Source organism: Apus apus, chromosome 3, assembly GCF_020740795.1.
Source record: "Apus apus isolate bApuApu2 chromosome 3, bApuApu2.pri.cur, whole genome shotgun sequence".
NCBI classification, from domain to species: domain Eukaryota; kingdom Metazoa; phylum Chordata; class Aves; order Apodiformes; family Apodidae; genus Apus; species Apus apus.
In genome coordinates, this window is record NC_067284.1 from 29940331 (window position 1) to 29954628 (window position 14298).

Here is a 14298-nt window from a genome sequence, read left to right on the forward strand (position 1 = left end):
TCTTTGCTTCTTCAAAGAAGAAAAATAAATAAATTGGGGCAATCCCAAGCACAAATACAGTCTGGACAGAGAGTGGGATTGTGAACATCACTGAGGAGTGGGTCTTTGGGGTGTTGGTTGATGAGAAGCTCAACATAAGCTGGCAATGTGTGCTTGCAGCCCAGAAAGCCAATGTTCCTTTCAATGCAAATCATTCTATGGTTCTATGAAATTGTGTTACCTTAAAAATAATTTGGACTATATGGTGCCAGATTTCATCATGGTACTGTATCCATTGTATTTTCTGAGTGTCACAGTGCTGACTGGATAAGCAAACAGACTTCACAGATGTACTTTCTACTTTACAGAAAGGACACAGAAAGACTTTCAGCCTTGACCTAGAAAAAACTTTTAGTCTTTTAATCTTTCAGTCTGTGGTTAACCTCCACAGTGGGTGGAGTCAGGCAGTAGTGCCTAAACTACTGTTGAGCTCATGCATAAATAATTTTCTAGACTCTCAAGCTGAATGACAGACTCAATTGTATGTTCTCTTTTAGCAGTCCAAGGATTTTCTTGTTTGTTATCCAGAAGCTGGAACTTTGAGGCAAAAGTAAAATATAACAATATTCTTGGGGAAAGCCATGTGAGCTACTAACACTGAAGTATCCAACATGCTGACATCTTTTTTCCTATTTGGTTGTACATCTTATTTATGGATTGTTGAGAACTGAGCATCATTAGAAGGCTGATAATTGGTTCGCTGTGCTGTTCTCAGAAATAACCAGTTCATTACCTTTTCTTGGGCCAATTATCTAGTATCCATTCCTGACCTTCTCTTGGCTTTGCTTTTTTGCTCTGGTTTTTATCTCTTGATGGGCATACATTAATGTCCTCAGGTGGTGTAAAGCTTAGATCTATGCTCCAGGTATGTAACGTGCAGCTCGTGGATAACGAAAAATTGATAGAATTGTTGAGTCACTTTGCACTTACCTGTTTCTAAAAGCATACATTGACCATAGCAGTTCTTTCTGTGCAGTAGCCTGTTAAATTGCAGTCATTATGTTAACATGTGTTGGACCCTCTGCATTTCTATTTAAACCTGATAACTGTTTTGTTGTTGGGCTTATATTTGGATCAGTCTGTTTATGGAAACTGCTAAATTTCAGTGTATTTTTCTACTTTTTGAGTAAGTGATGGTTTATATGAGAGAGAGCTGCAATTATTCTGCAACATTTGTAGAATTTTCTACCTTTGGTGTTAATTTACATAATGAGAATTACAGTAACTTTTTTCCTTGTTTAATTTCTCATGCAAGTTCTTAGTTTCTTTGAACTCCTTAGGTATATAATAACCTATGAATGCATAGTATACAAAATAAATGTTTTTCATATGGCATATTTGGCCTGAAATGAGCATCTCAAGATTCTAAAGCACTGTAGGTGTTTTTATCGTATCCTTTCCTCAATATATTTTCAGATTTTTGTAGTTCAGAAACTGATGAATATTAAAACTTTCAGGTGCTTACCAGAAATAAATCTGCTTCTGAGTGTCCTGATGTTTCAGGGTGACATCAGACATCCTGATGTCTTTGGACACTGATTAAGGTTAAATTCCACTTTCCTCATTGCTTTTAATTAATTGTATAGGTCAATTATGATGCATAGCATGTCAGCAGAATATAAAACTATGTTGGCCTTATGCAAGGCATAGAGTGCTAGATCAAGTAAAATGGCTGATTCAGGCAAAATTAGAGTGTACTGTAGTGCAAGTTTGGTGGTGTCAAGTTAATAGATTTAACTTTCCCCACTTGCCCTGATTGCTGTACTCCCAGCAATTGGAGTGAACTCAAATATTTGACTGAGTCGTGATTCTACCTGGGAAGCTGAAATTTCAGTGTATACACATTCTAGAGATATTTCAATACCAATACAATACCGTAAATATTCCCAGAGTAGGATATATTTGGCTTGTGGCAATCAAAATGAGGAGGAGATGGTAAATTTACTATTGGAATGCATAATCAAAGGCATAGCATGTTAAAAATATGTTCTTCAAGACATTTCATGTTGCAAAGGGGATTCTGAGCAACCAGATGTAGATGAAGATGTCTCTGCTCATTGCAGGAGGGCTGGACTAGATGACCTTTAAAGGTTTCTTCCAACCCAAAATATTAGATGATTCTATGAATTTTCCTAGAGCCATAACCAGTTGAAAATATATTATTTTGGCATTTTAATATCTGATGCCTTGCTGCATCTTTATTTATCCTGATATGTGAAGCCAGAGTCACATGCTATTACTGGGTGTGGAACTCAACTGTCTCTTTTTGCCTTTGCAGTGTTAGCACAGTCCCTGGTGTGGTTTTGGCTTGTGCCAGCAAACACTTTCCCAGACAGTTTTTGGGCACATTTAGGGAGCTAACAAGATAAACAACTTGAAAGTGATTATCCTGGTTTGAAGAGTAAGACAATTCAATATCATGGAGTGTACCATTCTTAGCCACCTGGTTCCCATTGCCAGGGAACAGTCCCAGGCATTTAGTTTACTAGTACAGGCATAGCCTCTTAAGTATGAGAGAAGACTCATTAATTTAACTGGATTGGAGCCAGAGTGCTCAGTCATTTGTATAATCAAATTCTAAAGAGAGGTAATATCATCTTAATTTATATTTTAGTATTACTGATTGCTCATTAATATGTAATCAATCAATCCTTTAAATTTCTGAGTCAACTTTTACATTAATTTATTGCTCACTAAGGAGTGCTGCAGGCAGGATTCCATGTAAGAGTCCTGACATTGACAGTTGTGAATTCACAAAGTGGGTATCTGGTTCAAAACTGCCTTTCAGTTCCACCTGAACTCAACAGGGTTTTGAGAAAAATCCATGCTAAACTGAGTGGACCAAAGGATGGCAGATGGGCTTCAGTGTAAATAAATGTATTGCCTAGGGACATTAGGGTTGCATAATTTAATTCATACTGACATGATGCCAAAAAAACAGAACTATCAGTTAAAACTTGAGAACTACTCTGAAATCATGAGCAGCAGCCCCAAAGCCAAAAAATTACTGCATATCATCAGAAAAGATAAGAGGGACAAAACAGGAAGCTCATTTTTGCAGCTGATTTGCTTTATAAAAGACTGACATGCACCTGACATGAGTGTGGTTCTGGTCTCTCTCTCTTAAAAATGACATGGGAAGTCAGAAATGTGAAGAAGATGGAGGAGCAGCAATATCAGGAGAAGCTGGAAAGGCTGACTCTTGCGTTTGTATGGAGGAGTCTGAGGAGGATATGATCCAGGTTATAGAATCACAAAACAAGTGAGTGAGGTGACCTGCTGTCCACCACATGCCATCATGCCTGAACTAGGAGGCAGTCACTGAAACTGCTGGGGGACTAATTCAGCAGCTCTGTCTGCAATGGCCTGCAGATATTTGCTGAGGTTGTGTGACCTCCCGTAGTGCAGCTCTTGCTGCCACCGTGGGAATCAGGGTGTTGGGCTAGAGCAGCCACTAGTCTGAACAAGCTTGGTGTTATGAGTTTAATGTACTTCTGGCAAGATATATGTTTCATAAGGGCAGTTGTTTGTGTGCATCTGAATATACACTCCTCCATCCAGGAATGGACCATAATATTTCCATTTCTTTGTCTTGAATGTATGTTAAAATCCTATAAACTTTTCAGCTGCCTTCCTAGATTGGATTTTTTTCTTACTGTCTTTAGCTTCCTTTCCAAATTTTCTAGCCTTTCTGATTTCTAGTTAGTAGGAATTGATAGTAATTTCCCCTTTTTCTTTCTTTTTTTTTTTTTTTTTTTTTTTTTGCTCCTTGTTTGTTTTACAAGGCTTTTACAGTTTCTCTTTATCATTAAGATACCTATCGGACATGAGTGGGATGGGTCACTGCTGAGAGGGGTTTATTTCTCCATTGCCTACCAGGGGAGCTTAGATAAATAGCTTAGACTAAAAACCTAACTTTCAGGTGACTAATGCTGGGTGAAATTAATTTGCCTCAGCTACATAAAATGCCACCAGGGACTGTCTACTGTTTGCTCATATAAGGTGTAACCATGTTGTAACCACTGTTCCCTAGCTTATCACCAACCTGCAGTGGTAAGGATAATACAGACTATTTAGCATTAAACGGTACCATTGTCAATTGGTGTGTTCAGAATTTTTTGATTTCCAGTTGCCAATAGTTTGAGGAAGTTAAGTGTCCTGAATGTAGATTACTACCATAACATTATTACTACTTTAAAAAAATACTGTTCTCATTCAAATCAGACTAAATATTTGCACTGGGAATACTAACTGCTGCAAGACTGAGGAGGTACACCAGGAGGAAGACATTGAAAGCTTGGTCTGTATCTTACATTATTTTTCTAAGTATCCTCTGCAGAATGCTGTACAAAGTGGTACTAGAGTGAAATGGCCTTGGTTCTGGTTTGGTTCACTTCAACTTTCATTGTTAGGTAGGTCTCCAAGATGTCCACTGTGTCAAACCATGAAGCATTTCTATCTCATATGTCTTCAAATCCTGAAGTTTGGGAAGTAAACCACTGCTCTCTTCCCTTTGGCACTATTTAATTCACTTTGTCTGTGACATGGTGAATTTGTGTGTCTACTAGATTTGTCATTTTCTCACTTTTTTTTTTTAAGGTAGTCTTATACCTTCTTGTCTGTTCCAGTTAATCCTGTCTGAAGAGATTGGCCATACTGTATGAAGCCCCCTATTTAATAGTGTTGTACAGATCCAAAGACCTCATTTTTTCACTGGTTGTGCAGCCCACAATTCATCTCTGGTATTTTATTTCTTCTCTTCTTTGTGGGCCTGAAGAGGCCACAAAGAAGATAATTCATAGGTTTCCTTCTCTTCAGTATCTACCAAAATACTTTTAAGTCTTCTATAATTGGTTCAAGTGTATATCATCTTCATCTGAGAGATGACTAATGACTTGCTTCATATTCTCAATTCAAATTTTCTGTTAGATTTTCTACTTTTGGTCTATGGAGACTTAATTTCTTTCCTTGTCCTCATTTCTTTCCAGTTCTCACTTCCTGATTTTGTTAAGACTCTTTAGACTGCATTTTTTGCAATCATAATGCCACTAAAAAGGACTTTACGAAATGTTTTAAAACTTTTGAAACCCTCAAGGCAGATGGGTCTCTCTTAAAACCTTGTAATTTATTCTGCAGAAGAAGCAGAATAAGAAAGCCCCTGGAGTAGAAGCAGGGGTTAGTCACTGTAAGAAAACCAAATTCAAACAATTCTTTTAATGAGCACAGGAGATCTTAGATATGTCTTCATTGTTTGGGGTCACACAATTCTACTTCAGAACAGATCATATAGCTTTTGCTGGCTATTATGAAGAAGTAGTTCCCTTTCTGGGCTTTATTTATGAAAAAAAGTGAAGCAATTTTATATACTATTCATGCATTAGACCTATATGTTTATTTAAGTTTCAGATGTAGCAGCCTGAATAGAGAAAACATTCAAACACCTGGCAATCTCTTCTGGTAATCTCAATTCATAAATAACCAAAATTAAAAAGGTCAGTTTCAGAGCAACTTGATCAATTAATTGAAAGCTGATACTTCAGACTTTTTCAAGGAAATACCCTCTCAATATCCTGCATGTAATGGATAAATATCCACTGGTAGCATCAGTACCTTTATAACCTGCACAGCCCAATGGATTGCATCTTTAAGGCAAACCATGAATCTGTTCTGAAAGTGAAACTATATTCCAGAAAGTGGATCTTCGGCTGGCTGAGTGAATTACTTCCATTATTCCAGTAGGATACACGGCATAAGAGAAAAATATTATTTATTTCAGGTAAAATTTCTTAGTTGGATCCATGTCTGGTAGTGACTTTGATCCTTGTTGGAAACAAAGGTAAATAATTTATTATTGGCAATTTGGCAATAAGTAGACCAACAAGACATAAATATTTAGCTTCTACCAGTTCAGAGGAAATTATTTCTTCCTGACTCATGCCATCAAGTGACGGTTGAGACATCATGGAGTAATACAGAGGACATCTCTTAGCCCAGTGGTGATCAGTTTATATTCTGAAACTTATTACTCATTGCACTTTTAAGTTAAAGGTAATGATGAAATGAGTAATGAAATTATCCATATTTTAAAAATATGCAGAGGAAATGGGTGACTGTCCAGTTGCAGTAATAACCGAAGGTAACAGATCTTCAGTTGTCATAATTACACAACTGAGGCTGAGTTATGACAATTTGCACAAATTATAGGTACAGAAGCACCTATGATAGATTTTCCTCTTAATTAGTCTCATAGATGCCTTGCTCCTATGTAATCAAATAGTGCATGTTACTTTGAGCAAAGAAACGATCTTTTCAACAATCATTGAAAAAACTGCATCAGTAATTCCTAAAGCAGTCTTGGTCTTGGGTTTCTGCAGGATGGGAGCCTCAATAGGCATTTGACTTCTCATCTCTGTAGTCCCTCCATAACCTCTCTTGATTAATATTGTGTGTTACAGTGGCAAACTTATCTCATAGGACATACTTGTACAACTGTGCTGCCTTCAGACCACCTTTCTCCTTGAAATCATGATACAGAGGCCTTGATACAAAGGGCAACGAAGCTGGTGAAGGGCCTAGAGAATAAATCTTATGAAGAACGCTTGAAGGAGCTGGGAATTTTTAGTTTGAGGAAGAGGAGGCGGAGGGGAGACCTCATCAGTCTCTACAACTACCTGAAAGGTCATTGTGGAGAGGTTGGTGCTGGTCTCTTTTCACAGGTAATTAGCGACAGAACAGGAGTGAGTGGCTTCAAGCTGCAACAGGGTACATTTAGACTGGGTATTAGGAAAAAATTCTTCACAGAAGGAGTGGTTAGACACTGGAATAGGCTTCCCAGGGAGGTGGTTGAGTCACCATCCCTGGATGTGTTTAAGGGTTGTTTGGATATAGTTTAGGGGAGAACTTTGTAGAGTAGGGATGATGGTAGGACTCGGTGATCCCAAAGGTCTTTTCCAACCTGAATGGTTCTATGATTCTATAAAGATCATGATGCAAAGAGGCCTGAGCATTGCTTTGCTCAGGTGTTGCACCTGGGAATGGGTATCACCAATGTACACTGAAATGCAATATTATTTCCTGAGGCTCCTCGGGCCATAAGGAGCCACAGCATCGGGCAGTCTCTGCCACAGTCACTACATAGTCGTTGTAGCAAAAGACAGCTCTCATTTCATAGCTCTCAAAAATTCTACCTGAAATAAATCAGGGAGTCCTCTCTACACCAATGCCAGAACTACGATATCATTTAGAAATACAAATCTGATGAGCTTAGACTACATAGAGTTTATTGACTATAGATGGCTTGATTTAAGCCAAAAACCTTCAGTCATGCATAAGCCTGCTATATTTACTCTATTAGGTGACTGGTTCTTATTAATTTCCACTGCTGATTCCCTAAGCTGGTAGATGAGCTCTGTAGAAATGAGGTTGAATAAGGTTTTGCTGTTACAGGTTAAAGTTCTTCTCTGAGCTTCACACTGTTAAGATAATTATTTTTCATAATGTTTGAGAAACACAATCCGGAAAAACTGTATAAATTAACAGGTGTTTTTAAATCTGTTTTATTATTTGAGCTCTGGAGGAGCTCAGATCAGTGACATCAGTACTTGGACTGTGGCACACATTTTATTAGTAACAGTGCTTCAGCTTGGTTTGTGAAGACAGTGATGACAAAGAAACTGCCTGTTCCAGTGCAAATTCTGTTTCGCCTGAAGCCATTCTAATACTCACTTTACATGACACAGGAAAGTACAACTAAGAGAAAAGAGGTCAAAGTCAGATGAAGTGAATTAAACACTATATTTTTGCTTATGCCTTATGGACACAGATAGGTCATGGTGGCTGGTTAATGCAGAATTGTTGATAATTTAAATTAACCTTATGAGGTAGACAGTTACCTTTTATTGTAAAAACACAGCTGAGTGGAAAAAAATTAGTAGCTTGTTTGCTACAGCTGCATTTTGAAGTATTCTGCAGAACTGTTTTTGAAATTAGTAACATTCAGCATTGCTGGTTTGAGTCAGACTTTATGAATATGTGCATGAATCTTAATTTTAATTTTTCATTAATGTAACCTTCAAGAGCAAAGAATGAGGATGTGACTGGTTCCACAGTGTTTATATTGTATAAATAAGCCATTAAGCCCCAGTTTAGTCCTCAGTTGCAGTGGGGCTACTCTTTTAGATGAAACTGTCAGTTGTACTTGGATCCTTTAGGTCTTTTCAACTCTGTGATAATTTTTAATCCACTGATCTGTGTTTACATACAGTCCTTCCTCACTTTCAACATAATTCTGTCATGAACATTTGAGAGAAGTTTGCAAAAGCTTTTCCCATGGTTCTGAGGCAAGGTCAGTTTTCATTTACACCTGCATGCCTTGTTTATGTCTCTTACTTTGCAAAGATGAAATCACGATCAATGTTGTTATATATAAGTTCTTCACAAGGAGTGAGCTAGAACTCTGGAGTTCAGTGAATATTTGTGGCATAGCCTGTTTCCACTCACTGTGAAAACTGATTATTGCAAGCATGCTAGAATCTGAATGAGTCAGACTTCATTGCTCCCTGTGTTTTTCATCTTTCTGTTATGTATAGGAGAAATGGGGGACAAAGGACAGAAAGGCAGCATGGGACGACATGGAAAAATTGGTCCTATTGGCTCAAAAGGTATGCTTAGTTCAGTTGTTTTTTTCATTTGTGTTTCAGTTGAAAAATCTGTGATTTATGTTTGAGAAAATGTCAGGGGCTTGAAAAATGATTTAGCAAGTCTCAGGATTTTTCACACTGTAGTCAGCCAGATGACTGAGGTGTCTCAACCAGTTATCTTTCACTCTGACTGCAGTATATTTAGCCTTAGAGCGGGAGGAGAATCCTCGTTTAAAGCTAAATAAAGAACTTCGTGCACCGTCACACAAGTGTGGACAGTTAAGAGAAGCAAATGGCAAGGTGCCCTGTATTTTGACAGACTTTAAAGAGCCAGAAGACTTGAATTCTAATCTTGCCTACTCCATAGCCTTCCCATGTGACTTTAATTAAGTCATTTGGATCAATGTTTACTTAAACATCTTGATTATTAATCTAGATTTAGACACCAGCGTAGCGTATCCAGCCCTTTTCCCTCTACAGCACTTGAACTTAATGGTTTAGTGAAGTTTATGAATGTCAAAAAATGGATATTGGTTATATATTCTTTGTGTTCAAATTTCATAGCTTTCGCTGGCCTTTGTGGATTGACTAGGAAAGAAAAATATTTTTGCTTGGGTGTATTTCTACTTTTCACATTTGAATGTTACTAGAGAAGAAATGAACAAGTGCTAAGTTAATTGTTGATCAAAAAAGCTGCCTTGCATTTATATTATTTTTCATGTCTTTAGGTCAAAAAGGAGATAATGGTGACATAGGACCACCAGGTCCTAATGGTGACCCAGGTAATCCATGACACACCTTGTGTATGTGAAGGGTTTTGCAAGATGCATGCATCATCACCAAAAATAAATGCCTGTTTACATACTGAGAGAAGTAATGAACAAGTAAATATTTGTATAGGCACTGTAATATTTTCAAATTACTTAATTATTGAAGCTGCAGTAGTTGTTGGGCTTGTGGTGTGTTTGTTGAAACCAAGTCTCAGAGCTGCTCAGAACTATGATCACTCCAGAAGACTTACATGAACTGAAGTGGAACTGTCCATATCATTCATCCCTAGTGCAAAGGGTCATCTCTGAATATCCCACTCTGGCTTCCAGACAACACAAAGGTGGAGGTTGGAAGCTCCTCTCACTCCAAGGATTATCGTTATAGGAGCAGGAGACCACCAAAAGTACACATCTTTCAGACAAAAAGGGTAAAACCTGGCATAAGAAGTGTAAGCCTTCAAAAAATGGCAGATTCAGATTTTACTCAATTTGGCTCTTCCTGTCAGGGTGCTCTAGGGGGGAGACCAATTAGTTTTCTCCTGAGAACATAGTTTGTCACTCCAGTTCTTGAGCCAGAGTACCATATACCTGGTCATCAAGGACAAATTTGCACTGTAAGTACCCTGTGCTTAGGCTGACTTAGACACCTAAAATGAGTAATTGGGTAGTCAAATGCAGATTTGAGTAATTACACACAGAACTGCAAACTGTAATTGATCCTCATTTTGAGATTTTGAACTCACAGATGTAACAATTAGCCTTTTATTTTTTTCAGATTATCTTTGTCAAACCAGTATCAATTTGATTTGGCTTTGTCTTTATTGGAAGAATTACTGTAAATTTTGTACTTTCAGAAGTACAGGACTACATTTTGCAGGCAATTATGTGCACTGCATTTGCCTTTTAGATCTGCTGTGTTGTGTTCCTCATGAGGTACAGGCAAACGGTGCACCGTGCAGATTTTGCTGTGTGAAAAGTGCTCTTTGGAGAGGACTGAAGAGGAGAATTTTACTGTAAATATTTTTAATTTAAAAAAATAATAATAAAAGAAGAATCTGGATTGTTTGTTTGTTTGGGGTTATTTTGTTTTGTTTTTCAAGGAATATCGGTCTGTGTTTAGGTTAACAATAATGCAGGGCTGAAACTTCATGGGAAGTGAACCGATCTGTTCTGGATAGGGCCAGACACCCATGAGAACCGTATGATGGCACAGGGTAGCAAAGGCTCTAGGTTCTGTTATTTGCAAGACAGTTCTCTCCAGGGCTGCCAGGCTGGACCTTTTAATAAAAATTCATTAGATAATGATTGAAATTAGAAAACTCTTTTTATTTCAGTATGTCTGTGTTATTTTGCAGGTATCCCCTGTGAGTGCAGCCAGCTGAGGAAGGCTATTGGTGAAATGGATATCCAAGTGGCCCAGCTAACAACAGAACTAAAATTCATTAAAAATGGTATGTTAATATTATATAAACATTTTCCTTTCTTTTTGCTGCATTTTACTGGTGTCGTTGCTCGCAGAGAGCATCACCATCCTGCGTCTGATTTGTAAAGCTATTTTGGGGTGTACAGTAAGTTGGTTTATAGAAATGCGAGTGCTCACTTTTCAGCACTGCCCTCCCCCGCAGCTGTTGCTGGTGTGCGCGAGACAGATAATAAGATCTACCTGCTGGTGAAGGAAGAGAAAAGATACAAGGAAGCCCAGCTCTACTGTCATGGAAGAGGAGGGACACTGAGCATGCCTAAGGATGAGACTGCCAACAATCTGATCGCTTCGTACATCAACCAAGCTGGGCTCACCAGAGTTTTCATTGGGATTAACGACCTAGAGAAAGAGGGAAATTTTGTCTATTCTGACCGATCGCCCATGCAGACCTTCAACAAGTGGCGCAGTGGGGAGCCCAACAATGCTTATGATGAGGAGGACTGTGTGGAGATGGTGGCATCTGGAGGGTGGAATGATGTTGCGTGTCATATTACCATGTATTTTGTGTGTGAATTTGACAAAGAAAATGTCTAAGCTTCTCTGCTCGCTCTTTATTTTAAGGAAAGTTTTAAAGCTGGTTGTACAAGTTACCCCATGTTTATAGAGTACAAGTGATATTTTGCAAGTGTGTTGCATCAGTGTTGTACAGCTGTAAATACAATTTAGGTATTTCAAATATCAGTATTTACCCTTCAGAAGGGAAGAGCAGTGATAAGACATAGCTTTTTTAATTTTTTTTTCTCTAGGAAAATATGTTTAGATTAAAAAGTGGTTTGGGGCTAAGTTCTGCCCTTGCAAGAGTTAATAAATGCAATGGCATGACTGTAAGGGAAGGCAGAATTTAAGCTCTAGTTGTTAGAAGGATTATTTCTGAAGAAGTAGATTCCTGATATTCTTTTATCTTAGCAAAATTTGTAGTTATGTTAATTGCTTGTAATGCTACAGGGATATTTCAGCAACAAGGCAAATATTTTATATACTCCAGTTAATAAGTATAAATATGACTTAAGTTTTTTGGATGAGGTGTTACAACTTTTTTTATTTTTTTTAAAAACAGCCAAAGCAAATCAACAAATCAGGAATCCTGCCAGTCTTATAATTTTTCATTATTAGCCTGTTCACAGATATATGACAAGGAGGCAGTTAAATAAACTGAATTTTAGTGCTGAAGGAGGAGAAAGTTCTGATAATTTAGTACTGAGAGATCGTAGCCAGATGGGTATTTTGGGATTGGCTAAAAGTAAAAATAAGATTTTGGTTTTCTGCATTCTTAAGTGAGAACAATTGAGTGCATGAACTGGTTTGGGTCCCAAATAATTCTTAAAGTAAAAACATTTTACATTTGTATAAGATGATCTTGGTGCATCTTGTTACAAAATGAAATACCAGCCCTCCATCACTTATGGCAGACTTCACAAAGAGTAAATGAATCTCATTAAAACTGTTTAGCTGTTTAGGCAGGAAAACAGCTTACATGTTAACTGAGATTGTAGGGATGACGCCCTCAAAAGCAGCAGAAGTTTCCAAAATTTTCCTGATTATGTGTACAGCAATAATAAGTAATTTTGCATGTATAATTTATATGCCCAATTTACAATTGTCTGATGAAAAATGTAATGTATTAAAAAAAAAAAAAATATCAGCATCATTTCACAAAGGAAATTACTAATTATTTTGGATCTTCCTAGGAGCCTGTTGCATGTTACCTGCTGTTAGGCATAGAAAGATGACTGCAAAATATCTGACTTTGTTTTTTCAGGAATACCTTGCACAGTATGTTAAAGCAGAAATGAACCTTTGTGTAACATAGTAATCAAAATAAATATCTGATCATTATGGGAGATTCGTCTACTGGATGTTCACAGTGGATGTGGCATGTGGTCCCAGAGATTTCCCTGCAGCAAGGCAGGACCAACTCTTATCAACTTTACAATGTTGTAGCATACAGACAATCAGTAACCATACAATTCTGTTCATATCCACAGTGCCTGACATTATTTGATGCAATGCTCTTATTATATACCTAAGAAAACAAACAATTTTTTCTTGCTATATTTACTCTGAATTTGAATCCATCATATATTGATATGTTTGATATTAATTTTAAAGTTGAGTAGCAAATTTCTGTAGTATTGGAATATCAGCTCAGCTCCACAGCAGTAACTTTAAGATACAAACAGTATTTCCATTGCTTTACTTTCTTTCTCATAAAAGGTAGGTGTCATTCCTATATGTTAGTTGTTCTTCCAACTGTATATTGAAAGCTATTCAATAATATGAATATGGTTCTACACAAATATTCAAAGACTCTTCATGGAATTTGGAGGGAGCTAACAATTCCTGTGGAACTATTTGTTTGTTTAGAATAACACCTTTTGAATGTTATTTCCTGCCTGCTATAGAAATCCTCAGAAACAGGTTCTCTGACATAGTTCTGTCAAATCCTTGTACCTGTATTAAAACAGTCCAAACCTGAGTTACAGATATCTGGAGCTCCCTCATTATGTATGTGCCAAAGTTGCTAACTGTTTATTTTTTCAACCAGGTATTGAAAGTCTCAGTTATAGTGTTCAATTTCCACAGAAACATGAAAAGAGGCCTTTTGAGGAGGTGGGAAGCTTTTTCAGATGACAAATGCTCATATTTTACCTGGAAGTCACACTGTGTTTATAAAGGTTGCCTTGATGTGTACAGCATTTAAGCAGTCTCCATTTCTAATAAAATTTAAGGTGAAAAATAAAGGCAATGGAAAACCCATTTTCCCCCCCAATTTTTGTGTTCTTCAGGATGTGTTTTTGCAGCTCCTGATATACGAGAAAGGAAATCAGTTGTATTTTCAGAGCACTGTACCTTGGCTACAACAGTCCTTATTTCACTATTTGGGCAAGAGGAACCAGGCTACTCTGTAAGGTCTCTAGCTGTCCTGCAAGGTACTCAGCAAGAAATGATGGAGGGGTTGGAAATGAATGAGTCCTTCATAATTTCTTTCATCCTCCAGTTGCTGAGCCCTATAGATGGACCCTTGCTGGACACAGAAATCAGTGTTGCATGTAGCACTCAGCCTGCTGATGTGCATGGTAAAATTTCCATTACTCTCGGTGCAATTTGGAGCTATTTTTTAAGGAAAAAACATAAACCTGTTCTATTTGGGCTATTTTTCATGTGTGTGAAAAACGGCATTGTAGTATCTTGTGTGGCTCTGTGGGACCCTTTGGAAAATGTCTGTCTGGAAAGCACGCACTGAGGTTTCCTAGGCTGTTCTATGCTTTGCTTTTGATGCATAGTTTTCCCTCAGATATTTCCCTGTAGCCCTTATTTATTTTATTCTTAAGGGACATGTTGGTGCATTTTAAGGAGGCCAAAATAA

The 14298-nt window shown here is 37.6% G+C and overlaps 1 protein-coding gene across 3 annotated transcripts in view; it reads left to right on the top strand.

Annotated features, from left to right (window-relative positions):
* The window catches only part of COLEC11 (collectin subfamily member 11), a 39527-nt gene extending 26120 nt beyond the window's left edge, over window positions 1-13407 (top strand). For 2 of the 3 annotated variants that reach the window (XM_051613960.1, XM_051613959.1), the window contains 4 exons: window positions 8628-8699; window positions 9407-9460; window positions 10804-10899; window positions 11056-13407. In XM_051613960.1, coding sequence (XP_051469920.1) covers window positions 8628-8699; window positions 9407-9460; window positions 10804-10899; window positions 11056-11465 — 632 coding nt within the window. In that variant the 3' untranslated portion in view covers window positions 11466-13407. The remainder of the gene's footprint in view (window positions 1-8627; window positions 8700-9406; window positions 9461-10803; window positions 10900-11055) is intronic. The other variant, XM_051613961.1, reaches the window with a different exon arrangement.
* The last annotated feature ends 891 nt before the right edge of the window (window positions 13408-14298 follow it).